The 27208-nt window shown below is 47.2% G+C and overlaps 1 protein-coding gene across 2 annotated transcripts; it reads left to right on the forward strand.

Moving 5' to 3' along the window:
- Positions 1–2801: 2801 nt before the first annotated feature.
- Positions 2802–27208, forward strand: SLC22A5 (solute carrier family 22 member 5). Of its 2 annotated transcripts, XM_012445616.2 has the most exons (10): positions 2802–3199; positions 9524–9627; positions 15184–15338; positions 16678–16849; positions 18325–18451; positions 20165–20265; positions 21996–22210; positions 23749–23931; positions 24945–25080; positions 25463–27208. In XM_012445616.2, the coding sequence occupies exons 1-10, from the start codon at positions 2807–2809 to the stop codon at positions 25548–25550; spliced, it is 1674 nt and encodes a 557-aa protein (XP_012301039.2). In that variant the 5' UTR covers positions 2802–2806; the 3' UTR covers positions 25551–27208. The 2 variants fall into 2 exon arrangements, with proteins under 2 accessions (XP_012301039.2, XP_064222372.1); XM_064366302.1 differs by lacking the exon at positions 16678–16849 and having other exon boundaries at positions 15184–15351.

The raw sequence follows: 27208 nt of genomic DNA on the forward strand, positions 1-27208 counted from the left end.
AACCTTGCAGAATAAAGGGCCTCAGGTAACTGATTCAGATTCTGAGCTCTCTTTCTCTTTTAAAATATGAAATTTAAAGCTGAGCATGGTGGCTCACACCTGTAATCCCAGTACTTCGGGAGGCCAAGGCAGGCAGATCACTTGAGGTCAGGAGTTTGAGACTAACTTGGCCAAAATGGCAAAACCCCATTTCTACCAAAAATACAAAAAAAAAATAGCCAGATGTGGTGGTGTGTGCCTATAGTCCCAGCAACTTGGAAGGCTGAGGTGAGAGGATCGCTTGAGCCTGGGAGGTCGAGGTTGCAGTGAGCCAAGATTGTGCCACTGTACTCCAGCCTGGGTGACAGAGAGAGACCCTGTCTCAAAAAAAAAAAAATGTAATTTAAATAATAACTACATTCGGATAGTAATCACAGTGAACCTGGAACCGGACAGCACCATCTTAGGTTGCCCTCTACTTTGCACACATGGACAAGCCATCTATGACAAATGGTTTCTTTTCTTCCTAAGGATGTGCAGCTTCTTTTGTAGTCTACTGCATTTTCAATCCCTTTCAGGAGTGTTATCTGATGCCCAACTGATGTTTCTCGAACGTTAAAATAAGACTTCTTCACCTTGTTTGGTCTGGACACAGGTCAACATTCTTCTTATAGAAGCTTTCATTTATTTTGAAATATTAAAACAATATTTTAGCACACAAAAAAGGAGTTTTCAAGAAGCTTTGCTTTCTTTTGCAGTTAATTCCAGATAAGAACTACAACTTCACATAAGATGTTAGAAGGGATTAAGTACGTTGCTAAAGGTATAAGCATCCATCTTCAAGAAGCAAGAATAGTGAATAGTTAAGTGTAAAGAAACAAGTCCTGTGATAACATCTTTATCATAATTTTTAAAAGTCTATATGCTTTATGCAAATGTTTAAATTTCCTTGATAAAAACCTGCTGGCAAGGTTAGGTTCCCTTTCTGTAACTTTATTTTCAATTTACAATATAGTGACTATGAAATATTGCTTACCTAACACATTATATTTTAAAAATATATACTTAGTTCTGTTTCTATCACTAAGCCACTACTATTTTAAAAAAGAATGTCTTGCATTGTTAAGTTTAGTAGTCTAAATTCTTAAAGGCCTTGGAATGGTGCTGTCCAGTAAGATAACCAATAACTACCGGCATTTGGGGAGGCTGAGGTGGGAGGACTGCTTGAACCCAAGAGTATGAGACCAGCCTAAGCAACATAGGGATGCCTTGTCTCTGCCAAAAAAAAAAAAAAAAATTTAGCTGGGCATAGTGGCCTGTGCCTGTAGTCCCAGCTACTTGGCAGGCTGAGGCAGGAGGCCTGCTTAAGCTTAGGAGTTCAGGGCTGCAGTGAGCTATGATTGTGTCATTGCACTCTAGCCTGGGCAACAGAGTAGGGCCATGTCTCCAATAAATAAATGAATAAATATTAAAAAATAAAATTGTGGCTAGTCCAAATTGAAATGTGCTGTAAAGTACACACTGGATTCTTTTTTTCAAATCCTGAGAAATCTGTGAAACACGCTGAATTCTTAAGATTTAGTAAGGGGGGGAAATAAAAGATCAATAATTTGTATATAACAATGTAAAATATCAATAATTTCTATATTGATTATATGATAAAATGATCATGTTCTGGATATATTGATTAAATATACTATTAAAGTTAATTTCATCTTTTACTTTTACTTTTTAAATATGCAGCATTGCCAGATAAAATACAGGACAATCAGTTACATTTTCATTTTATATATTCCTTCATGGGTTATAATATTTAAAAATTATTCATTCTATATCTGAAATTCGAATTTAACTAGGAGTCCTATACTTTTATTTGCTAAATCTGAAAATTTATTAATATGGCTACTAGAAAAATTAACATAACAAATGTATCTCCTTATCCTATTGAACATTGCTGCTTTAGAATCACCTAGCTGCTTTTTGTTGTTGTTCCAATTAGTTCCCGAATAAACTCTTCGCGGAAATAACTAATCTGTGGAGAATATTTAATCTTAGGCTAGGATCATTAATCGTGATGTTAAATTTTTATATCAGCATGAACAAAATGGCTTGTTACAGACCAAAATATAGAAAGTGCCTCTGGACTAGAATGAAAAGTCATAGCTCCGAGCCTCTCTAGTGGGGTAGTTAACAGTCTCAGTTCCTCTTATAAGGATAGGCGGTGTCAACAGCAACTATCTGTGAGACCCTAGGCCAGTCATTTTCTCCCCGCCCCCCTCCCCCCCGCCAACCCCGCGTAGGCCTAGCAGAAAGCTGGGAGAGGTGCGTTTTCAACACTGGAGCCTGGCGGCCGCTCTCCCACTCGCTCCCGGCCCCGCGCTGGAGGAACGAGTTCGGACTCGCACCCCGAGACCGCGAGTCTCGCTGCCTTCCTAAGCCGAGCCCGGGCTACCTCGGTCGTCCCTTGTTAGCTTGGCTGGTGGAAGCCCGGCCGCCGCCAGGCCCCCGGGACAGACTGCCCGGGCCTCAAGTGCACCCGGCCCGCCCCACGCCCTCACGTCCCGCCCCAGCTCCGCCCTCGCCGGCGCCACACTGCCTGCCGGCGGGGCGGGCCTTAAGGCCCAGGCCCGGAACCCTTCCTGGCAGAGCGCCCCATGTAAAGCAGGACCGCGGCGGCGGTATCAGCTCACGAGCCTACCCTTGGCGGACGGTCTCGGGTCGCTCGCTGCTTGGCTCTCCCGGTCGGCGGCGTTTGCCCCGCGCGCACGCGCAAAGCCCGCCGCGTCCCCCGACCCCGGGCCGCGAGCTGTGGGCCGCAGAGGGCGGCATGCGGGACTACGACGAGGTGACCGCCTTCCTGGGCGAATGGGGGCCCTTCCAGCGCCTCGTCTTCTTCCTGCTCAGCGCCAGCATCATCCCCAATGGCTTCACCGGCCTGTCCTCCGTGTTCCTGATAGGGACCCCGGAGCACCGCTGCCGGGTGCCGGACACCGCGAATCTGAGCAGCGCCTGGCGCAACCACAGTGTCCCGCTGCGGCTGCAGAACGGCCGCGAGGTGCCCCACAGCTGCCGCCGCTACCGACTCGCCACCATCGCCAACTTCTCGGCGCTCGGGCTGGAGCCGGGGCGCGACGTGGACCTGGGGCAGCTGGAGCAGGAGAGCTGCCTGGATGGCTGGGAGTTCAGCCAGGACGTCTACCTGTCCACCATCGTGACCGAGGTGGGTGCCGGCCCCCGCCCGGGCTGAGACTGGGACGCGGAGGGGACCGTCCAGCCCTTGAACCCGAGCTCCTCTCTTGGAGGAGGGGTAGGAATGCGCGCTGGACGCTGCCACTCCCCATCCCCCACAGTCAACACCCTAGTGATGGAGACCCTCCAGCCAGGTGGCTTGGGAACGCTTTGCGAGGTGACCTGCAGCCAGAGTGTGCTCCTCACAGCACAGGTTGTCAGCCTGGCCCCACATCCTGATGGCCACTTTGAAGAGGGTACCAGGAAGGTCCTGGCGGTCCGTGGAAGATGCCCTATGGCCATGAGTGTCCAGGACTTCCTCTAGTTGGGGTTGGGGGTGGTGAGGAGCACAGCCAGGGCTTGGGCCGGGGACTATCCCGTTTTTCCTCTAGTCTCTTGGCTTCTTTTTAGAAGAGAGGAAATACTTCTCTTTCCCGAACTTTAAAGTTAAATAAAGCATGTGTATAAAGCTGCCTCTTCCCTATTTCCTCTAGTTACTCCTTCCCCTACCGTCCACAACCCAAAATGACAGTCTGGTCATGCCCTGTGTTTGCCTTTTCCCATGATCAGTTGTCATTTAAGATCCATTCATCTGAAGATCTGTTCAGGGTGACTTGTTGACCTGGAATGTTTTCTAAGGTATTCTGAGGCAAGGCTGTTGGCCAGATTTAGTTAAAGCATACAATCTTAGGTCACAGGGAGTCGGGGAACCTTTCTCATTTCTCAGCCCCTTGGATTTTCCTTCTGGGTGGTTTTGTCTGTCCGCTCCGAACCTGTTGGAGCAGTTGCTGGACCTGGATTTAAGAATATGATGTTAATGATGCATGTGTTTTGTGTCTTTCTCAGACACTGGCACTCTAGCTCCCTAGAATTTTAGCAGCATTGAATAAGCAGCCAGTGAAGAGCCCTCCTTGATAGATCGGATCACTGAATGTGCGAATGAGGAATTCACAGGTCAGAGAAGGCTTCCCGGAGGAGGAGGCCTCTCAGTGAGTCTAAGGTGTTCAGCTCAGCAGAATAGTAAGCTGAAGGTCTAGATGCAACAACAAAAACCACCTAGTAGGAGGGCGGAATTTACAGAGAGGGGAGAGTTCATAGAGAGGGAGAGTGCTACAGGCCTTGGCACAGCTTCACACCCTGCTGGATGTGGGTGCTGAGCCTCTCTCCTGGAGCCTCAGAAGGGCTTACAGGGGCTCTGGAGGTCCCAACTGTGTTGCTTCTTGACGTCATCACCCTTCAAGGGAATCTGAGAGCTACCCTGGGAGACTCAAGTGTGTGTACACACGCATGTTTTCTCTATGTTTGGAAATTTGATGTCCCCAGCACCTGGACCTGCTTTCTTCACATATATTCAGTGGGAGTGTGACCTGAGCCCCACTAGGATTTCTTAGCTAGTGACATAGCCTCAGTGATCAGAAGCTTCATGACTTGACAAAAGAGGCACTTGCTGGAGGTAGCCAACTGTGCTTTCAGGCCCATGAATCCACTGAGAATTGGAACCTTCAGTTGCCATAAATCCTGGGTCCTAGCCTCACAGGTTGAGTCTGTTACCTTCCTAGAAACCAGTGAGTATTGTGAAACAGAGGCTGTCCCTGGGGTTGCAGGCAGAGGACACAGAGGGGAACATGATACAGGAATCCCTACAAATTCTACTTGGGGCTGCCTAAAGTAGAGGGAGATAGTAAAGTGAGAAGAAGCTCATGGCATCTCTTGGGGTTTTACATTGACCCTTGAGAGCTTACTTAGTCATTTGTTCCTGCTCTGCTGCCCCCATCCCATGTTGGAATGAGTGGTGGTGGCATTGATGAGCTCCCAAAGGCCAGCTGTGCCAGGGGGTCTGCACTTACCTTGCTGCCAATGTCAGCCTTTTGTTGTTTAATATTTAGACTATTTACTTAGCTGTCTTAGCAGTTTCAAAGGAGTTGTGTGCCCTTTCACCTACTTATATGTTGTCAATCTTTGCAGGGAGGCCAGATTAATACTTAGATCTTTGTTTTGGCCTCCTGGAATGCTTTACTTTAAATTCAGAGCTGCTTGTTCTTAGGTGAACAGCTACTGCTAGAAGTTGCTGCATCAACATTCTAATGGCTTTTTCTATGACCTGTTGTCTTTCAACCCAAACCTGGCCTGCTGACCACTGCATCTAGTCCTGTGCCTGCTAAATGTCTCTAAGTCTGCCCTCTGCCCCAAATCATACATAAAGCTGTTTGTAAGTATGCTGGTATTGAATTATGAGTCATATTATTTCCACTGAAGACTGGAACCTCAGCTGTCCTGTTTGGATTTTTTTTCTTTGTTCAAGTTAGAGTACATACATGCAGCAGTAAACTTTGTGGTGGATTTAGATCTTTGCATCTTCCTCAATTTCTGACACAATTCTGGATGCAGAGGGAGATTCTCAGGAAAATTTTTATTGAATGGGTTAATGAATAAGGAATCATCTCTAAAGTTTGAGAACGGAAGAAAAATGGACAGTTCAGTTCTTAGAAGGGAAACTTGGGGGTGGCCAAAAAGGATTGACTGGAATTTTTTCAAGGAAATCTGGCTCTCTCCACCCACTGACTGGGGCTTTGACACCATGTGGATATGGAATGAGGTGTTGGGATTGGCAGAGGGAATCTGTCAATAATTAATAAATAAATAAATATTGGCAGGGTGTGGTGGCTCACACCTGTAATCCCAGCACTTTGGGAAGCCAAGGCAGATCACTTGAAGTCAGGAGTTCGAGACCATCCTGGCTAATACAGTGAAGCCCTGTCTCTACTAAAAATACAAAAAATTAGCCTGGCATGGTGGCACACACCTGTAGTCCCAGCTACTCAGGAGGTTGAGGCAGGAGAATCGCTTGAACCCAGGAGGCAGAGGTTGCAGTGAGCCAACATTGTACCATTGCACTCTAGCATGGGCAACAGAGTGAGACTCCATCTCAAAATAATAATAATAAATAAAAATGATTTATGAAGTGAAACAGTTTTGTGCTCCCATGTTTCAGGAATAGTTTGATGGTCCACATGCTTCTAGGCTGGCCTCTCCTCTGACCCCTGTCATCCCTGGGGTACTGGGGAATTAGCCAACCCATCATGCAGTGCTTCTTGGCCATGAGCCCCTCTGCTGCAAACCTGGGTGTTTTCAGAGGTTGCCTAGGCTGCTTGCATTTTGGTTTCACCATAGCCCAGTCCAGCCTGTGGACAGAAAGCTTTCTTTAGAAACTTCCAGCCGGGTGTGGTGGCTCAACCTGTAATCCCAGCACTTTGGTAGGCCGAGGTGGGCGGATTGCAAGGTCAGGAGTTCAAGACCAGCCTGGCCAACATGGTGAAACCCTGTCTCTACTAAAAATACAAAAATTAGCTAGGTGTAGTGGTGGGAGCCTGTAATCCCAGCTACTTAGGAGGCTGAGGCAGGAGAATTGCTCGAACCCAGGAGGCGGAGGTTGCAATAAGCCGAGATCACACCATGGCACTCCAGTCTGGGCGACAAGAGCATGATTCTGTCTCAAACAAAAAAAAGAAAGAAACCTCCAAGCTGCTCTGCATTGCCTTGCCCTCCACCTATTTGCTTCTGAGAAGCCCTCAGCCCAGTCCTGAGTAGGACTCCCACTCCCTCCCTATTGTCCTGGACTAGCTTTTCTATCAGCCTTGTCTCTCGTAGAGATAGTCTTAAAAGATGGGAGAGACTCCACTGTTATCCCCAAAGCTGCCTGGTGGAAAAGCTATAGCAACCTGGGAGCTGGGGCTGGAGCTGACTCTGGGCAGCAGAGACTCGAGAGACATAGAGCTTGGGCCCCATGCTACACCTTTGCTGATTTCTCTCACTCATGGGACGCACAGACCCTCATCCAGTCTTTTGCAGCTATATGGCAAGGCAGAGAAGCCACTTGTGGGGTCCCGTGGCCCACTATACACAAACATAATAGACATATCTGGCCATGAGTGGTCAGATTGAGCCCCTCTCTAGCTAGCTGAGACCCGTCATCCTGGGTCAAAGTTCTGACAGTTGACACACTAACAGTTGACACAAAGCAGGGGGTCAGGGAGCAAAAAAAAAATGGGGAGCCGGACATGGTGACTCTTGCCTTAATCTTAGTGCTTTGGGAGGCCAAGATCGGCGGATAATCTGACGTCAGGAGTTCAAGACAAGCCTGGTCAACATAGCAAAACCCCATCTCTACTAAAAACACAAAAATTAGCCAGGCTGGTGGTGCACAGCTGGTAGTCCCAGCAATTTGGGAAGTCAAGGCATGAGAATCACTTGAACTGGGAGGTGGAGGTTGCAGTGAGCTGAGCTTGTGCCACTGCACTCCAGCCTGGACAACAGAGCAAGACTCGGTCACACACAAAAAAAGAATATTCTGGAGATTGAAGTTCAGGGTTCATCTGGACTTTGGGCAGGCAAGCAAGAACCAAAGTATGCTAAATGTTGAAGGTTGATGCCTTTTTATTTATCCATTCATTCACTCACCTATGTACCAAAGAGCTCCTGAGCCTCTCCTCTATACAGGACACTGCCAGGAGTTATAGAGGATGTGATAGCAAATACCTTTCCTCTTTGCTTTGACAGCCCTGGGGCAAGGATTCATCATCAATTGCAGAAGGAGGCAGGACAAAATGTGTGTAGGAATACATGGCAATCAGTAGCATGTGGTGCTTAGCAGTGTGTCTGTTCATGCGTTCATGCGTTCAGGCTAGGTACATCTCAGGAAGAACTTCTGCCTTAGGGGCAACACACCTATCTTTTTTTCCCTTCCTGCCAATTCACAGGTCAGAACATTTAGTCCCAGGGAACTATGTCATATGCCCCTATGTGTGGATAGGGGCCACTACAGGGACACTCGCCCACCTACCAGAGAGATGGCCTGTGGGTGCTGGCCCCTCTGAGGCTGTGGAGGTTGGAGGCTGCGGCAGGCAGCCTGGACACTTGGGCTATGGTGCTCCCATGTTCTTGACTCCTGCTAGTCTGGGCTGCCTCCTGATTGGGGATTGGACGCTCCAATTCTTCCCTGGGTTGGGGATTACCACCCCACTCCCAGCCCATCCAGGTACATGCTTATTCCAAACAGAGAGTTAGCAGCGTGCCTGCTGTGGGGGTTACCTGCCAACCCCTCTAAGAAGTGCCAGGAGGCTGTGCGCACACACTGCCCAGCAGGGCAGAGAAGCAGGCTTGTTTTTCCCTGTCACTGGCCCGGAAGAGATGCTTTGTTCTAGGGAACCGCATGTCCCCTTGCCTGTGTTGTTGGTGAGGAGCCAGCAGGCTCTGTGGAGGGCAGGCCAGCAGCCTGGCGCCAGGCAGGCAAGGGTCTGAGTTCCCAGGAGGGTGGCTGCTCATTCGAAAAGTCTGCAAAGATTACTACTGAGCACCATCTCACTGTCTGAAAAACATTTTTCATTTTTCTGTGAACCACCAAGCTTCCTGTTTGGGCTTTCTTCTTGCTTTTGGCTCCTGGTTAGGCAGGCACGGCCTGATTCAAGCATCTGGCTACTTCCCCATGTACCCCCTCCCTTGCCTGCAGACCTCTTTTTCTGTTCATGGTAACTATAAATGGAACCATACATTGGATGCTGGAAACTCAAGCAGTGCAGCCTGTTCCTTACCCCAATCCCTGTTTTACAAATGGGGAAATCAAGGCACAGTATGTGGTGATGCTTATCTGAGGTTGGATGAGTTAATAGTAGAGTGGAAGCTAAAACCCAGTTTTTTACCTCCCAGCTCAGAGCTTTCAGATGTAATTGAGCCTAGTATAGTTGGTGTGCAGCATCAGGGATTCCAGCTCTAAAGATCACAAGAAGGACCTGGGGGTCACTGGCCCAGGGTGGGAACCTGAGCAGAGCTGGAGGAACAGGTACAGATGGTGCACTCTGTGCCCTAGCCTTAGTTCCTCACAGGATGCTTTGGCCCGGAGAGCCCCAGAGCCCCACTTCCAGAACTACTACAGTGCCATTCATGCCAATGACCTTGAAACCCACTGAGCAAGGGTGCCCTGCCTTTTCCATAGCCCTGGGCTCTGCTCAGATTTTTTAGGACTGAGCATAAGAGGCCTTGCCTTCTTCAGGGTGAGCATGTGGACAGAACACTTACTCTCTGCCTATCTCTCCTCCTCAAAATGGAAGCAAGACAGTGGGGCCCACAACGCTATGAAAAACAGGATGGGGAGGAAGCTTCATTTCTGCCTTCCTGCCCAGGTGAGCCATCACCTGCCTAAATGAGTTTACACCCAGAACATGCAGGGATGCAGGGTGTTCTGACTTCGTTTTCCAGGATGCCTTTGCTTTAAAACCTTTTAAAAAGAAGTGAATGATACACCCCTTTGCTCATCTTACAGTGGAACCTGGTGTGTGAGGATGACTGGAAGGCCCCACTCACCATCTCCTTGTTCTTCGTGGGTGTGCTGTTGGGCTCCTTCATTTCGGGGCAGCTGTCAGACAGGTAAGGTGTCTGTCTCCTGCAGAAGCAGGGGACCTCAGCACTGAGCGAGAAGCGTGTGCATGGCCCTTGGCTTCAGTTAGTTGCATTCTTTCAGCCCAGGGCCTATTTATTTATTTATTTATTTACTGAGACAGAGTCTCACTCTGTTGCCAGGCTGGAGTGCAGAGGTGTGATCTTGGCTCACTGCAACCTCTGCCTCCTGGGTTCAAGTAGTTCTCCTGCCTCAGCCTCCTGAGTAGCTGAGATTACAGGCCTGCCACCAAGCCCAGCTAATTTTTGAATTTTTAGTAGAGACGGGTTTCACCATGTTGGTCAGGCTGGTCTTGAACTCCTGACCTCGTGATCTGTTTGCCTCGGCCTCCCAAGGTGCTGGGGTTACAGGAGTAACCCCAGCCACCACACCCGAGCAGGACCCTGTATTTTAAATAAGAGGAAGTTATGTCTATGATATAGACTCCATGCCTAGTTAAAAGAGCCAACAACTCCAACTCCATAATTCTTGCTAAGTAAAGAAACCTGAGCTACCTAAGACTAGTGTATCTCTGATCCGGTTGACTAGGTAATATGCCATGATTCACTTCTACACTAGCCTGGCTTGCCTCCCCTGGCTGACCATGACTCTGTCGTGTCCCTGAGCATGGGAGCAGTTGACTTCATGCACAGATGCACATGTGCCATATTGTAGATCTGCAGCAGTACCACGGTATCCACCTCTGTAGTCCCAAGAAGACCAGTGTTCTCTCTGCAAAATGAGAGGAGATCTCACCAGCCACAGTGGTGTGACCAACAGAACTCTTGTGCCCACAAGGCTGATGCCCCTTATGTAAGTGGCCTGTGGCTTTGGCATTTACTTGATGACAAGGAAGGAGAAAGCTGTTTTGACCCATTTCTCATAAACAGGTTATTTGTGTAATTCTAAAGCTTTTATACATTAATGACTTAGAGAATCCCAAACCCCTTGAAATTATATGCACAATGTTAGAGACTACATGTGAGCATTTTTTTGGAGGGAGGTCCGTAGCTTTCGTGAAGTTCTCAGAGGGGTCCATTATGTTGTGTCTTCCTTCCCTGGAGTTTCAGGGTCTATCAGAGAAGGCCGTGAAGAGAGTAGCAGCCTTCAATAAGTCCTTTGCCACATGGCACCATGAGGACACCCCACAAATCGGTGGGTCACCCAGTAGAAAGGAGTCCCAGCATCTTCCCTGGTTTTTAATTCCTGGCCTCAAGCAATCCTCCCTCCTTAGCCTCCCATAGTGCTGGGATTACAGGCATGAGACACCATGTACGGCCAGGTATTTTTTTAAAAAACAGATAATTTATCCTGTTTATTACTCCTAGCCTACAGATGGAGAAAGTGAAACAGAGGGATTCAATAACTTGCCCAAGGTTTCACAGTTGGCAGGTGGCCGAGTTAGGATTTGGACCCAGATAGTCTTGCTCCTCTATTTTGTATGGACTATTGTTCTAGGTCCCTGCTGTCCTAGAACTTGCTTTCTAGCAGGGTGGAATGTATTAAACAACCAAGTGAGGAAGTCATTGTTATCCTTGGCTGTGGTAAGTGATACAAAGAAGTGCAGGGTGCCATGGGAGTGTCTAACAGAGGAGGTCAGGGATGGCGTCCCTGAGAAGGTGAAGCATGAACTGAGAGTTGAAAGATGAGTCGAAGGTAGTCTGCTGAGGGGTAGAGGGGAGAAAAAGAACATCCGGGCAGGGAGAACAACATGTACTAAAGCCGGTACTCAAGAAGAGGCATAGGAGCAGAACAAAATCCATGTGGTAGAGGTGTGGAGAGTGGTGTAGAGATGAAGGGGAGAGGCAGGCAGAGCCCCGAGCTAATAAGCGACCAGACCGTAGTGGATCACAGTTAGGAGTCTGAGCTCCAGCCACAGAGCAGTAGGGGGCTACTGAGATTTTTTAAAGCAATTGTATAACAATCAGATTTGTACTTTTTTTTTTTTTTTTCTAAGATGCTTTGACAACCTTGTGGAGAAAGAATTGAAGGGAAGCAAAACGTGTTGTAGAGAGACCAATTAAAAGGTTGCCACAGTAGTTCATGCCAGAGATAATGGTGGCATGGCCTAGCATGAGGGTGGTAGGAATGGAGGGAAGTGGTAAGAGGTAAAATCAACAGGACTTGCCTTGCCTATGGGCTGGATGTGAGAATTGAGGAGAAAAGATTTCTGCCCTGGGTAACTGGATGAATTAAGGTATACTTCTCTAAGACAGAGAACACTGGAAAAGAACCATGTTCTAGAAGATGTTGAGTTCAATTTGTGTGTACTAAATTTGTGGTGACTATGAGACCCCTAAGTGGAGAAGTAGCATGTACAGCTGACTGTATAAATATGGTACTGCATGAGAGGTTTTGGCTGGAGAAACATATAGAGGAATTGTCAGCATATAGAACCCTCAGCAAAGCCCCAGATGGGGATGAGGTTGCCTGGAGAGAGGGGAGAGGGTAGGGCAGCGGGGAGGTAGGGGAGGATTGTGATGTGCTTAGAGGCCTCCCAAGTGGACATGGGAGATTCCTTCTCACGGTGCTAAGTGGCAGCTGAGGCTCAGAGGAATGACCTTGATGTGAAAAGGAGATACCCCAAGTTCAGAGTAGAAACACAGTGTATTTTTCTGGGTCAGCTGTGTCATGGGTCCGCTTAAGAACCTGCTCACCACGTAACACAATGATTACCTGAGGAAAGCATTTAAGTTCCAAAAGGTCTATTCCCAGAAACTGGAAACAAAATTCGTGAGTATGTTCAGGACCACTTTAGTCTACAGAAGGGCTAATATAGTGTTTTCAAACCTTTCTAAACATTTTGGCAGCAGAACTTCCATTAAAGTGAGATCACTTAAGTGGCTAAAAGTATGGCTGTTCTGCCTGCAGCCCTTGCTTTCAACTCCCAATGCCCCTCCTCGAGCCTGTCGGTGCCCCCTTGAAAGGCCCAGAGTCCTGTGGGATGGACAGCTTCTGAGCGCGTTACTTCTGAGTAAACCAGTTCTAAAACCTAAGCTAAATAGATTACCTGAAAGCAATCAATTCATGTCCTAACTTGTCTAGGACATCAACAGTAACTTTTTGTGTAGTACAAAGGTTTTGCCTTCTTTATGGCATATAAGTCTGAAATTCAAGAGCAATTAAAATACTCCTGGGTTGTCAAAGCCCTTTATGTGACACTATTGAGTTATCTTTATGCATGTGACTTGTAAGAGATGCACAACTCTGGGAATAAGTAGACTGCTGTGCCCTGTTTCCAGGTATGTGTGTATTTGCTATTTTGTTGACAGACTTTAGAAGCGAACATTTCTGGCCCATCCCTGAACTGCCAAGGACTGGTGCTATGTAAAGGGTTCTCTAGATCTGTCTCTTCCCTACCATCCCAGGGAGCTCTTATGAAGGGAAAGGACATGGAGATTACACCAGCCTGCCTTGTGGTTAGGAAACACCCCTTGGTTGGCATATAGAACACTCGGTAAAAAACAATGCAGGGGAAATTGGAGTCTACTTCCAGGCGAGGGTTCCTTAACCTCGACCCTATTTTGAGCTAAATAATTTTGTTATAGGGCATTTTCTGGGGCATTTTAGAATATTTAACAACATATCTGGCCTCTACTTATTAGATGCCAGTAGCACCACAAGTGATGGGAAAAAAAAAAAAAAAACAGAAAAAGTCTCTTACATTGAAGAAAACACCAAACTCTTCCACATAGCTGCAAGACCTTGTGCAGTTTGCCTCCTAGCCACCACTATAGTCTTGTATTGCACGACTGATGTCAACCACACTGGCTCCTCATGTTCGCCATACCCTCTCCAGCCACAGTGGGGTGTGGTGTTCTCAGAGTCTGAAGCATTCCCCACCCACCCCCTGTGGCCTTCTTTTCAGGATCCCTAGTTCCTTGTGACTTTTCTGTATAACATCTACCAGAAAAGTGTTATTATAGGATTAATGTTGGTCTCCTCCACTATACTGTGAATATCATTGAGAGCTTGGTCCCTACACCTTAAATCCCCCATTGTCAACTACTTTTTCCCATCTCAGTGTCCCATGATCAAGGAGACCCTCCCTTAATGTCCAGTTCCCCAACCCTTACCCCAAGTCCAGTGTAGCTTCCTTCCTTGTGCCTCTCATGGACCTGCATGCCAATCCTTCGGTGCACTTGACACAGTGTGTAATTGTATATTCAGTAGGGTGTTGTTAGATTAAAATGTGGTTAACATGTGTTTTACCAGTTATACTATGAAGCTCCTTAAGGGCAGAAACAGTGTCTTTTTTATTTATTGATACACAAAGTGCCCTGTATAATAGATGCTCAGTAAACATTGAATGAAAGTGGGTGTCAGCCAGTACTGGCCAGACTCAAGCTGAATCCACTGCTTCCCAGTAGCTTGACTTTTTCCTCCTGTTTGTGGCACTCTCTTTAAAACAAACCAAAATAAATACAACTTTAAAAAAACTTTTAAAAATGAGCACAGATACAGAAAACCACACAGAAAAAAATGTGTAGCTCAGTGAATTATTTCAGAGAAATAACCTTATAACCACCACCAAGTCAAGCAGAACTTTGCTGTCCATTAAGAAGCCCTGTCTGTGTGCCTAATCCCAACTGCAGCATCCCTTCTCTCCCCAGTAACTGCTAGCCTAACCCCTGTAATAATCACTTGCTTGTGAGTTTTTTAGTTTTATCATCAAAATATGCATCCTTGACACAAGTTTAGTGTTGCCCACTTAACATATTTGATGTCTTTTATCCTGCTTAATCTATAGATTCTCCTTCTATCTCTTTCTATGCCTTACTGATTAGCTATGAAGTAAGAACCTGAGCTGTTCCACCTATGGAATTTTCCAGTCTGGATTTTGCTGATTGCACACTTATGATGCAGTTCAGCACATTCCTCTGTGCTCTGCATTTCCTGAAAATTGGCAGTTGGATCCAGAGACCTGATCTGATTCAGGTTCAGTCCTTTTCGCAAGACCATAGGAAACATGCAATGCCGGACTGTCTCTTTATGATGTTCACAGTCATTAGTATGTAATGCATAGATCTATTAATCCATTGGGGGCTATAAATGGGATTATTCTCATTTTATTACATGTATTTAAAGTTAGAATACTTTTATACATGTTACTACCTCTTATCTATTATTGGTTACTGTTCACATAGTTTATGAAGGAAAATCAGGACAAATGCTTCTTTCTCCTTATTTGCCAGTTTTTATTTATAATGAATTGTTTCTCTGTCATTCTACAAAGTTGGCAGATTCTTTTTTTAAAAAAATTATTATGAATTTATGGATTAAATAATTGATGTGTTTCAGTCTCTTGCAATCATTATCATAATTGCTTTTTGGGCAACCCTGGTACCCAGGCTGTACATTTGTCCTGGGGAGGGGGGAGGAACGGCATGGGCACTGTGAGACCGAGACTGTCCCTGGCAGCCAGTATCCTGGCAACACTGTCCACACCCGCTCCCTGGATGAATCTTGGGAAAGCCCCACTTGGTGGAGCCCATTCCTGCTGCCCCTTTCCAGCTGGTTCTCTGTCACTCTCCTTTTCTTCCCAGGTTTGGCCGGAAGAATGTGCTGTTTGTGACCATGGGCATGCAGACAGGCTTCAGCTTCCTGCAGCTCTTCTCGAAGAACTTTGAGATGTTTGTCGTGCTGTTTGTCTTTGTAGGCATGGGCCAGATCTCCAACTACGTGGCAGCATTTGTCCTGGGTATGGCCATCAGGTTGGAGTTGAGTACTTGATCCTGTATTTCACCATCATCCCACCACCCACCTTTCTGGAGACAGCTGTGATGTCCCTCAAGTGGACTGGGATTCTAAAAGAATGAGCCAGAGCTTCCTGGTGAACCCTACTAACAGGCAGGGAAATCGAGCCATACGAGTGACCAGCCTGGGGTCCCAAGCAGCACAATAACCTGACTTCTGATTTCCTGTTCTTTTCTGGCCTCTGGGCTATGGCTCCTTGGTCTTAGTACTTAATGGCCAATTTACTAAGACTCACCAGAGATCATCCATTTACAAAAAGGGCCTGCCACTGCCCAGGGCTGAGGCAGCCTGGGAAAGCGGGCGTCATGGTGGGAGGAGGAGGGGTCGTGACTGGCAGGCTCACCAAGGTAGAGAACCCCTTGCCTGCAGAGCACTGTGGCTGGCGATATCTACAAAGAGGGTAAATTGATAGGAATGGGCTTTTGTCACCTTCAGGGTTTTAATTCAGAGTACACGCTGCAAGGCTTTGTCTCAGATGTGCCAGCCTGTTGTCACTGAGAAGCTGCCAGGCTGGCCTGTGTTTGGAGGAACCTGACTCTAGTTGATAAGGCCTTTAAGTTCCTTGGGTTGTATTGTTGAATGGATTGTTTTTTCTTTTCACACTCTTAAGAGAGTATTGAATCTTTTCTTTCTTTTTTTTTTTTTTGAGACGGAGTTTCGCTCTTGTCACCCAGGCTGGAGTGCAACGGCGCGATCTCAGCTCACCGCAATCTCCGTCTCCTGGGTTTAAGCAATTCTCCTGCCTCAGCCTCCCGAGTAGCTGGGACTACAGGCATGCGCCACCATGCCCAGCTAATTTTTGTATTTTTAGTAGAAACGGGGTTTCACCATATTGACCAGCATGGTCTCGATCTCCTGACCTCGTGATCCACCCGTCTCGGCCTCCCAAAGTGCTGGGATTATAGGCGTGAGCCACAGCGCCCGGCCGAGTATTGAATCTTAAGTCAGCATGTGCTGACTTAGTAATGACTTCACCTTTAATGAATTCTTCCTCACGTGAGGATTAAAGGGGGCCTACCATGGCATCTTTAGTATGTGGCTTCAGAACATGGTGAAATTTTCATGAGGGAGCTATTGCTAGGGGGCCTGAGAGGCCACAGGGATGCAGTCCCAGGAGATGGTCAGACAGGAGGGGTTCAGAACACCATTGCCTCCCTAGCGCCACGAACTTGGAGACAGTTCTAGCTGTTTTCTTGTCTGTGTATTCACAATGGTACTATAAAAGATTAATACGGAAGTAAACCAAATTAAACTGCTAACTCAACCTCCCTTGTTTTGAACAGGGACAGAAATTCTTGGCAAGTCAGTTCGTATAATATTCTCTACGTTAGGAGTGTGCATATTTTATGCATTTGGCTACATGGTGCTGCCACTGTTTGCTTACTTCATCCGAGACTGGCGGATGCTGCTGCTGGCGCTGACGGTGCCAGGGGTGCTGTGTGTGGCACTCTGGTGGTGAGTGTGACCCTGTGCCCTTTGTGTCCACCAGCAGGATGACTTCTGTCTGGCCTTCACTAGAGGGCAGCAGCAACCCATGAATCCCTATTTGGTCTCCCAGAGACAGGAAGCATAGATTATTTATAAGTTATTTCAGAATGTTTTCCCCACACTCAAAAGAGCCAAAACAAAACAGAATCCCATGACAGCAACAGACTTGCTCTCAGCCCTGTGCTGGGTTGCCCTATGTGCAGGGAGAAGAAGCAGTAACTGAGAAGACCTGCAGGAAGTTCCCAAGCCTCAGGGCAGGACGGTGTAGGCCCTAGTTCTGGCTGTGTGCTGCTGAAGCCTCAGGCCACAGGCACTGGCACCAAAAGCAAGGGTCCTCAGGGTGGCCACATGGAGGAAGCCAGGCTCTTTCTGCACCTCCAAGGGAGAGGAGTTGAACAGGCAGAGAAGAGGCCATTCCAGACCAAGAGGGGAACACAGCAGAGGAGCTAAGATGTGAATCACCCCTTGCAGGTGGAGAAGGTGAGATCACCAGCCCACGTGGAGCAGAGAGCATTTCAGGGCATAGTGGGGGAGCAAGCCGCACATCACGGGCTTGCTTGTGGGATGGCAGAGGGTGGGGGCAGCTACCTGGTCCCAGCAAGATAGAAAACAATATCCATAGAGCACTCAAGTGCCTTAATAAACATGCTATTTTTTTCTTTTTCTTTTTTTTTTTTTTTGAGGCAAAGTCTCTGTTGCTCAGGCTGGGGTGCAGTGGCGTGATTTCCACTTACTGCAACCTCTGCCTCCCCAGTTCAAGCAATTCTCATGTCTCGGCCTCCTGAGTAGCTGAGACTACAGGTGCCTGCCACTACACCTGGGTAATTTTTTTGTAGAGACAGGGTTTCACCATGTTGGCCAGGCTGGTCTGGAACTCCTAGCCTCAAATGATCCACGTGCCTGCCTCCTAAAGTGCTGGGATTACAGGAGTGAACCACTGCACCTGGCCAAACATGCTGTTTTAGATAGAGTATCTGATAAATCTGCTGGAAAACCAGGGGTAGGGTGAGGAGAGAAGAGACACTAAGAGGCAAGTGCAGAAGCTTCTGTTGGTGCTGGGGACAGGAAGGACAGGATAGCAGGGCCTGGGCAGGCCTGAGATATGTGCAGAAGCCAGGCTTCCTGAACCCATCCTGCAACCATAACCTTAGCCCAGCAGGTGGCACCACCGCTCTTCAGAAATGGAGGTGTCCAGCCAGCATAGGGATCCCGTCATGGGGTGTAGGGCTCTCCCGTTTTTGTGCAGTGCAGTGTACACAAAAGCTCACTCACCCCAGGTTATTGCTGCCTGTGGACCAGCTCTATGCTTCTGGCTTGTGAACACCAAACATTCCACAAGCTCTGGTTCTGCAATCTCATTCCCACCTCCACTATGCTCTGCCTGCTCTGTGGGTCCACTGTTGACAGGAAGGCCTTACTGAGATCACATCTTGTACTGCCAGGTTCATTCCTGAGTCCCCCCGATGGCTCATCTCTCAGGGACGATTTGAAGAGGCAGAGGTGATCATCCGCAAGGCTGCCAAAGCCAATGGGATTGTTGTCCCCTCCACCATCTTTGACCCGAGTGAGGTAAGCACCACGTAGGTGCGGGTGGGAAGGACAGAGTGACCGTGATTTGGGGGCAGCAGCACCCAGCCCTCTCTCTGCGCGAGCCCCAGCTGCCCCCCAGGCAGGTCCTGTTAACACTCAGAAGCTGAGGAAGAGGTTACAGCTGCCTCACTCTTCACCTTTCCCGTGGATTTCAGATTTTCATTCTTTACTTCCTTTCTAGGCAATCATATATTTTAACCATTACTTTTAATAATGAACACTCTTTGAGTAATAGGCCTTTCATAAAGGGGAAATCATTCGGGAAATCATTGTTTCTTATTGCCTAAGGTGCCTTGTCATCTTACAAAGATAACCTCGAATGTAAAATGTAAAGCAGAAATAGATTTGGGGTTAGAAGTGTTTCATCTCTTGAGTATTGGCAATTATTCATTAAAAAAAAAAAAGTTTAGTCTCTTTCCGCCCTCCAATGGTTAATTGTTGCATATCATCTTGGAGTCAGGTCCTTTTTGATGTCCACCTCTTCCCCCTAACCCACCCTCCCTGCAACCCTGTTCTCACACACCATGAGTCATTTCTTGGCTCTGCCTGGTTCCTGGTTCTTGCTTTTCCTTCCCGTTCCCTCTCCTACCCTCTCTGCAGCAGGCAGTTTTCCTCAGTCTCGTGACTATGAGGAAAGGTTAGAAGCTGTAAATGCTGCCTGGTGTGGTTCTGGAATGTGTCTGTGGTCTGACTGGAAGACAAGGGCTTGGCTGTGGGAAGAGCCACAAGCAGTCATGCTGAAGTGTGAGAGGCAGGCATGTTGGGCTTGGGAAAGAGGGAACAGTTACTATAGTCAGTGGAGGCCAATGGCCACTGTCAGCCCTGCGGACTTCACAGTGAGTGGCGGCCCAGCAGCCACTGTCAGCATGCACCAGAAAGGGGTCCCATGCACAAAGGTCAGGGAGGAGTGTGGCAGAGGGCTTTTAAGTGGCTTTGGAGGCTTTTAAGTGAGGGGTCAATCTGGGTGAATGCATAAGCCCCACTGGCATCTTTGAGGAAATGAGTCTATTTCAGGGGACCCTTTCAGGCCAAAGCTGACCTTTTATTGAACTTCTAGCTCTGGAAAAACAAGCTTCAAACCTGGGTTTGCTTAAGAAAGCAGCATCAGTGTGTTTAGACGTGCGGTTTATTAATAGCCTTGGCTGTGCTGAATTTCATAGGAAGTCACTCTGGGTGAAGCTCAGTTCAATTTTCCTGTTTTTCTATTTGAATTCTTTTTCCCTGGAAGCAGACCAGTAACTACATGGTATAAAGACTCAACACATTAACTTTTAAAAGCTATCAGACCAATAAACCACATAGCCAGGTTCACTCTCTGACCCAGAGGGCAGGGAGCCAGCCTTGGGGAGGAATACTTAGAGGGCTCCTTGGAAAGTGGCCACAACAGGAGGATGTGGGGGTGCAGTGAGGAATCTGTCAGCCTGGGCTCCTGTCTTCCTGCACCCTTGAGGGACTGGTCATCTACTTTTCCTCATTTTAATTCACTCTGATTTGTTACTGACAAGGCCTGGGGAAGCTTTCACAGCCTAAAACACAGTCAGTATACTTATAGTTCTTTTTAAGAAAGAAACACAACACTCCCCGACTCTGAGATGCAGACAGCTAAGACGCCAGGGATTCAAGTATGTTATTGTGTGCTCTAAGTCTCTGACCATCTCTTCTTCCCATACCCTTATCATGTTGTTCCTGCAGTTACAAGACCTAAGTTCCAAAAAGCAGCAGTCCCACAGCATTCTGGATCTGCTTCGAACCCGGAATATCCGGATGGTCACCATCATGTCCATAATTCTGTGGTATGTAAAAGAGACCTGCCTGAGGCTTCCAGACAAAGCTTCTTGAGGTGGCCATTGGGTCTCTTGTTTACAGACATGCCTTGGATGGAAACTTAAAGCCTGTGTCATCACAGAGTGAAAAGGTTATGTCTTGTGTTAGCTGAAGAAATGGGCATGTCACAATTCTTAATGGGATGGAACCTCAGAAAAAGAGAATGAAAACAATTGTGGAGGCTCTTTTAGGACATATGAACTCTTTGGTGGGGAATCTCTCCAGATCTTAAGATGAATTCTTGCCCCTTTTGGGTCATTTAGTTCCTGTCTCCTACCCAGTCACAGACAGTGGCTGAGGAGGCCAGGTAGGGCTTTTAAGAAGGATCTGATCCTGCTGAGCAATCTAGGAAAAAAAAAAAAAAGAAGGATCTGAGTGAAGATACCATGTCCTGTAGGCTGCAGAGGCTGCTAATTACTTTCTGGAAATGTGGAAGTGGGATGTGTTCCTCCTGGGATGTCCACAGACAGTCCTGGAGTCAGGGCCATGGCCTAGATGTCCTCACCAGGCTTCCACTAATGAGGCATTTCACAAAGTGTATCAGAAAGGGATTTGTGAATTACCAGGGAGAGGGAACATGTCCAAGTGTGCCTGGCTAGCTTTTGCTCAGCAGCCAAACCCTGGGATTCTAGGTGACTTCTGGAGCCTGCTGGGTGAGCTGTGAGAAGATGGGCAAGGAGGACAGATTTCATCTCAGAGTCCTTATTACTAGTCTCATCCAGCTGTGAGGCAGTTGGCCACTGTGCCTACTGAGGGGGTGCTATGATTCACCCATTTCCAAGGAATGGCCCAGATCCCTCTGGGCAGTTCACCATTCCCTGAGTTGGCCTCAAGATGGGAGCAGCATTTGGCCTGCACCACAGACATGCCAGCCTGTGATGAGTCACCCACTTTGTGTTCACCCAGGCTCTCCTCCCTGCTCTGGATTTCCCAGGGACTCATGCACATACTCTTTTTATTGTACCAGCTGTGTATTCCACCTGCAGATGAGTCAAAAACAGTCTAATCCATAAAGGTCTGGTGTGCCAAAGAGTGTGGGTCATCAACAGAGAGAATGCCTACTGGGACTGCCCAGGCCAGGGCACAGCGGGGATGCAGATGAGAGGCAATGTGGCCCCTCCATTGGGAGCTACCTCTCCGCTCTGCAAGCACCGTGGGGCTGGTGTCAGCTGCCTCTGACCAGCCTCTTCCTGACTGGTCACCACAGGTAGTGTGTGGGGATCTCTCTCCAAGTGTTTGATCTAATGTGTTTTTCCTTTTTTTTTTTTTTTTTAATCTTATCTGCCCAATCCTATCACATCTCACTTGATGTCTGCCTCCTGACTCATTCTCTAGCTCCTTCTGCAGTTGCTGGATTTGAGGAGGTTCAGCTTAGGATTTTTAAAGCTGAAAGGCAGGTTGGACTTTTTCTTTTCAATGAAGTAAAACTATCTGAATTATACAAGCTTTTTTGCTGGGACACTGTCTATATGGAAGGCTCTGAGAGTACTCTGGCACAGAATTTACACTGTACTACTTGGACTGGGGGAAGTTATCTTTTGTTCTATGAAGTAAGATGCAGGGTTACAGTGACTGCTGCCTTACTCGTCTCTGCTTAAAGATGGTTTGGAATTTACTGAAATAATTACATTGTAAAAGTTGTACAGGTTGGGAGAGATGTGGTACTGCTTTTCCAGCTTTCTTCTGCACTCTGTTTCAGGATGACCATATCAGTGGGCTATTTCGGGCTTTCCCTTGATACTCCTAACTTGCATGGGGACATCTATGTGAACTGCTTCCTTTCAGCAATGGTTGAAGTCCCAGCATACGTGTTGGCCTGGCTGCTGCTGCGGTATTTGCCCCGGCGCTATTCCATGGCCACTGCCCTCTTCCTGGGTGGCAGTGTCCTTCTCTTCGTGCAGTTGGTGCCCCCAGGTAGGGATCAGATACATCTACGGTTTGGGGTCTTCATTGAGTCTCTTACTCTCTACCAGGCTGTCTTCCTCAATTAAAAAAAGAGAATAAAATCAAGCCCATCACAGCTCCCCTACATATATACATTCTTGGCTTAAAAATCAATAGAAAGTACCTTCTGAGGCCAGAACACTTATGGCCTAGGCTTTGAGGGAGTGAGAAAAAGCAGCCCATTGGAGCTGTTGGTTAATTTTATTCTGTACCCAAGTTAATGTGCTTGTATTGTTTTCCACTCCAGAAGAAGGGGGAAGAAAGCCATTCCATTACTTTTTTTTCCTGGCCCTGTCTTCTTTATTTATCCAATAAATAGCTAAGGCATTCTACCATGGGCTGGGTACTGTGCTCGGTGATAACAATACACAAGAAAATCAGCCAGGCAGAACCCTAGGCCCTCATGGAGCATTTATCCTAGTTAGGTAAGACAGACAACGAACAAGTAAATAAAATGTTTAATATAGTTCAGACTGTGTTACCTTCTAGGAATACAAATGAAGAACAATGACGAGTTAGTTTACATAGTCACAGATGGTGTCCCTGAACAGGGGGCAGTTCAGCAGAAATGTGCATAAAGTATCAGAAAGCCCTGAAAAAGTCTAGGAGGACATTTTAGGAAGAAGAAACGGCAAAGGCAGCGACCCTGAGCAGGGGATAAGCCTGGCATGTTTGAGGAAAAGGAGGGAGAAGGGGAGGGGCCAAGCCACTGAGAGGCCTCACAGGCCCTTAGCAGGATTTTATTTCTGAAACTATCTTGGTATCCCACAGATAGGTGGGAGGTAGCCCTTTCCAGTAATTGATAGAACAGCTCATGGGCCCTCATTTCTCCCTCTCCATCACTGTGCCCAGAGTCTTCAGTGCACCTGTAGATTTGGGAGTCTCTGGTGGTAGCTTTTGGGCCCACCAGGCTGGGAACACTGCATGGGAACAACTCCCCATGGGATGTGGCAGGAGGAGCCCAGAACCCACGTAGAGGCTCACAGCTGAGCTGAGAGCGACCTTCAGGTCACACATAGCTCTCCTATCAGCACAGCACAGGGAGATTAGAAGATCAACTCAAGGTTCTGATGGCCTATGAGTTTTTTGAGGTCTGGGTGGGAGGAAAGCATGAAATGAGTTAGAACTGAATTTTCTGTTCATCTAAACATCATGAGTTAATTCTATAGTGTCTGCAGTGTGAGGTTCTGGGATGACAGCTGACCCCTGACAGACATGTCTTTAATGACTTCTGGACTGGGAAGCAGGTTGATTGGGCTACTGAGGAGCTTACTCTGGTGGTCTGCAGGCTGAGGAAAGTGCATGTCCTCACACAGCTGCAGGTCCCTAGCCTCCTTTCAGCAATCAACTTGGAGGGAAATCTTGGCTATAGCCCCTTTCCCCACAATAGGAAGTGATAAAAAATGACTCCCCCAAAACTTCAGGGTGAAAGTATGTTTGTTTTGCTCTCAATAGCTGCATCCTGTGGGTTGGTGCCAACTCTTACCCTCTTTCCTTTGCCTCTCCAGAGTTGTATTATTTGACTACAGCCCTGGTGATGGTGGGCAAGTTTGGAATCACGGCTGCCTTTGCCATGGTCTATGTGTACACAGCCGAGCTGTATCCCACAGTGGTGAGAAACATGGGTGTGGGAGTCAGCTCCACAGCATCCCGCCTGGGCAGCATCCTGTCTCCCTACTTTGTTTACCTTGGTAAGTCCCATGGGCTTAGGGCACACTAGAGCAATGGGATGGAAGTACTTATTGGCTTGAATGTAAGCTGGAGGTAGCTTGTTAACAGGAAAACAAGCTCATACAGCAAACGGGCTCCATCCAGTACTGGATCTTTAGCCGGGGAGGGTTCTTATCCCAGTGTACTGGCCCTCACTTTCAAATGGAAAACAACCTATAGACTACCTAGAAATTGATGAGAAAATGAGAGGGTTTATTTCTGTTTTAGCCGTCCCAGGCCTTCCATCGAAGACTACAATTCCTTTATCCTAAGAACCTACAGAGTGGTTTAGCGAGCCGGTATACTTAGTTGGAGAAATTTCTTGGAATCAGAGTTTAAAAGTAACATGAAGGAAAAGATGTCCATGTAAGAGGTCTGATGAACTGAAACCTGGAGCACTATAGAGCGATTTCATGTTGTGGGAAGATCCACCCCATGCCATTTTATGTAGCAGGGCTCCGGTTTTCTCTTCTCAGAATTATGTCCTCATAGCACCTGCAGTTTCCCTGTACATCCCTAGCCAGTACCTCTAGGGAGGTGGCACACCCCTGAGAGTACGCAGAGTGCTTTGTGAACATGCTATGTAGATCTCAAAGCAAGAGTACCCTGCCTAGCCTGAAGGCAGATCACATGGGCTGGGACACATCTGCAGAGGTGGAGGAGTTATTTCCATCCCTGGACAAGTACCTCCAGTTCCTTGGAAACCCAACCTTGGGAAATAAGAATAATTAGCATGGCCCAGCTTTTCTCCTGCAACCACCCCTCTCTACTCCTCCCTTGCGTGGTGGAACACCACTGGGCTCTGGGCATGCCTGTGCCAGCTCTGGGTTCTGAAACCTGTCTAGGTGCCAGATTCTAATCTGGCAGCTCAGACCGTGGGAGATATGAGACCAAGAAGGAAGGTGATCCCCTTACAGAGTCCTGAGAGCATAAAAGGGTAGAGGGAGACCAAGTCTAACAAAGCCCTGGGCCTGCGCTGTCTGCTTTGCCATAGGTGTCTACGACCGCTTCCTGCCCTACATTCTCATGGGAAGTCTGACCATCCTGACAGCCATCCTCACCTTGTTTCTCCCAGAGAGCTTCGGTACCCCACTCCCAGACACCATTGACCAGATGCTAAGGGTCAAAGGGTAAGAAGACCTCCTCCCTCAGTGTTGATGCTCTGGGTCTAGGCCTGGCCAGGTCTCAGGAACCCCCCACATGACAGTCACTCACAAATTCCCTCTCACAGACACCATGGACTAGTTTAGCCATCAAAGGGTTGTAAATGGCAAGGTGCTTACTTATAGCCTGTCCTCTCTGGTCTGTTCCTGTGTGGACATGTCACTATACACATCTCCGTGGCAGAAGCCGTGCTGGATACTGCAGAGGCTAGAAGAAACCTTTCAGAATCTGCTTCATGATTCTCTTTACCAGGGAAGATATCCTCAGTTTGTTTGGAGATGGGGAGGCATCTTTTTAAAATTTAAAAAAAAAAAAATTTTACTAACATTTTTTTGCTTATTTTTATAGAATGAAACACAGACAAACTCCAAGTCACACAAGGATGTTAAAAGATGGTGAAGAAAGGCCCACAATTCTTAAAAGCACAGCCCTCTAACACACCTTCCAGTAAGGGAGAAACCGAAGAGGAAAACTCGTCTTGCCAGAAATGGCCAGCTTGTGCAGACTCTGAGGCCTTCAGTGACAAAGGCCTTTTACTGTTTATCCTCTTGACCTGTGTCTGACTTGCTCATGGATGGTCACCACACTCAAAGGCTACATATGGTCCTAGAGCACTGCCTTCCTCTAGGGACACTGTGGCTACCTACAGATAACTTCATATAAGTCCTAACTATTACAATGATGGACTCCACTTTATAAGAAGCTAATTATTCACTAGCACCAGTGAGATCTGGAGGAATATGAGAAGCATGCGCTAAATTTATATTTTAATTTTAGACTACCTGAAAAGGCCCCTAATAAGGCTAGAGGTCTAAGACCCCCACCCCTTCCCTACTCCCCTCTAATGATGAACTTTAGAGGGAAAGGAAATAATTGCACGAGGAGTTTGATTTCTTACCTTTTCTCAGTTACAGAGGACATTAACTGGATCATTGCTTCCCCAGGGCAGGAGAGCTCAAGGCTAGGGAAAGCGAAAGGTAATGAAGATGGAGCAGAATGAGCAGATGCGGATCACTGGCAAATGCACCTATGTGTGAGCTCTTAGAACACTCAATGTGATGACTGAGTAGACTTGTTTACATCTGATCAAAGCACTGGGCTTGTCTAGGCCCATAAGAAATAATATGCCACTGAATCTACTATTCTTGTTTTCCACTGCTGTGGAAACTTTGCTACGATAGAGTCTTATGTATGGTTTAAAGGAAGTTTATCAGTGAGAGAGACAAGCAACCTTGTCTTGTCTCTCAAATCTGTAATGTTGGTTTTGTTTTGTTGTTTGTTTGTTGTTATATGCTTTTCTCCTTATTTGCCCTTCAGAATACACTTGGGAAAGGCTAGTTCCTTAGCCTCCTGATTTGTGTTTTTGTTTTGTTTTGTTTTGAGATGGAGTCTCACTCTGTTGCCCAGACTGGAGTGCAGAGGCTCAATCTTGGCCTCAGTAGGGGCCGGCTCACTGCAACCTTCGCTTCCTGGATTCAAGTGATTTTCCTGCCTCAGCCTCCCAAGTAGCTGGGATTATAAGCGGCCGTAACCATGCCCAGCTATTTTTCTTTCTTTCTTTTTTTTTTTTGTATTTTTAGTAGAGATGGGGTTTCACTACATCGGCCAGGCTGGTCTCTAATCTTATCTTCAGGTCTGCCTGCCTCAGCCTCTCAAAGTGCTGGGATTACAGGCGTGAGCCTCTGTGCCTGGACGTGTCTTTTGTTTTTTTTAAACCCAGAATCACTCTGGCAATTGTCTGCAGCTGCCACCGGTGCAAGGCCTTACCAGCCCTAGCCTCTAGCACTTCTCTAAGTGCCAAATCAGTGTCATTGTGTGTGTTCCTTTTTTGATACTTAATCATGGGAAGAAATTACAAAAAAGAAATTTAAATTGTGTTCACAGTCTTTCAGAGTAGCTCACGTTAGTCCTGTAACATTATTGGGAGATATTTTGTGTTCAGTGTAATTGTCTTCTCTTGGCTGATCATGTTACCATGGTACTCCTAAAGCATATGCTTTACCTGGTTAAAAAAGAACAAACACGTTTTTGTGAAAGCTACTGAAGTGCCTTGGGAAATAAAGTTTTAATAAGTAAAATGTTTTTTAAATAACA

The sequence above is a fragment of the Aotus nancymaae genome, unplaced genomic scaffold (genome assembly GCF_030222135.1).
Source record: "Aotus nancymaae isolate 86718 unplaced genomic scaffold, 86718_ANA_hifiasm-v0.15.2.pri h1tg000064l_1, whole genome shotgun sequence".
In the NCBI taxonomy this organism is placed as follows: domain Eukaryota; kingdom Metazoa; phylum Chordata; class Mammalia; order Primates; family Aotidae; genus Aotus; species Aotus nancymaae.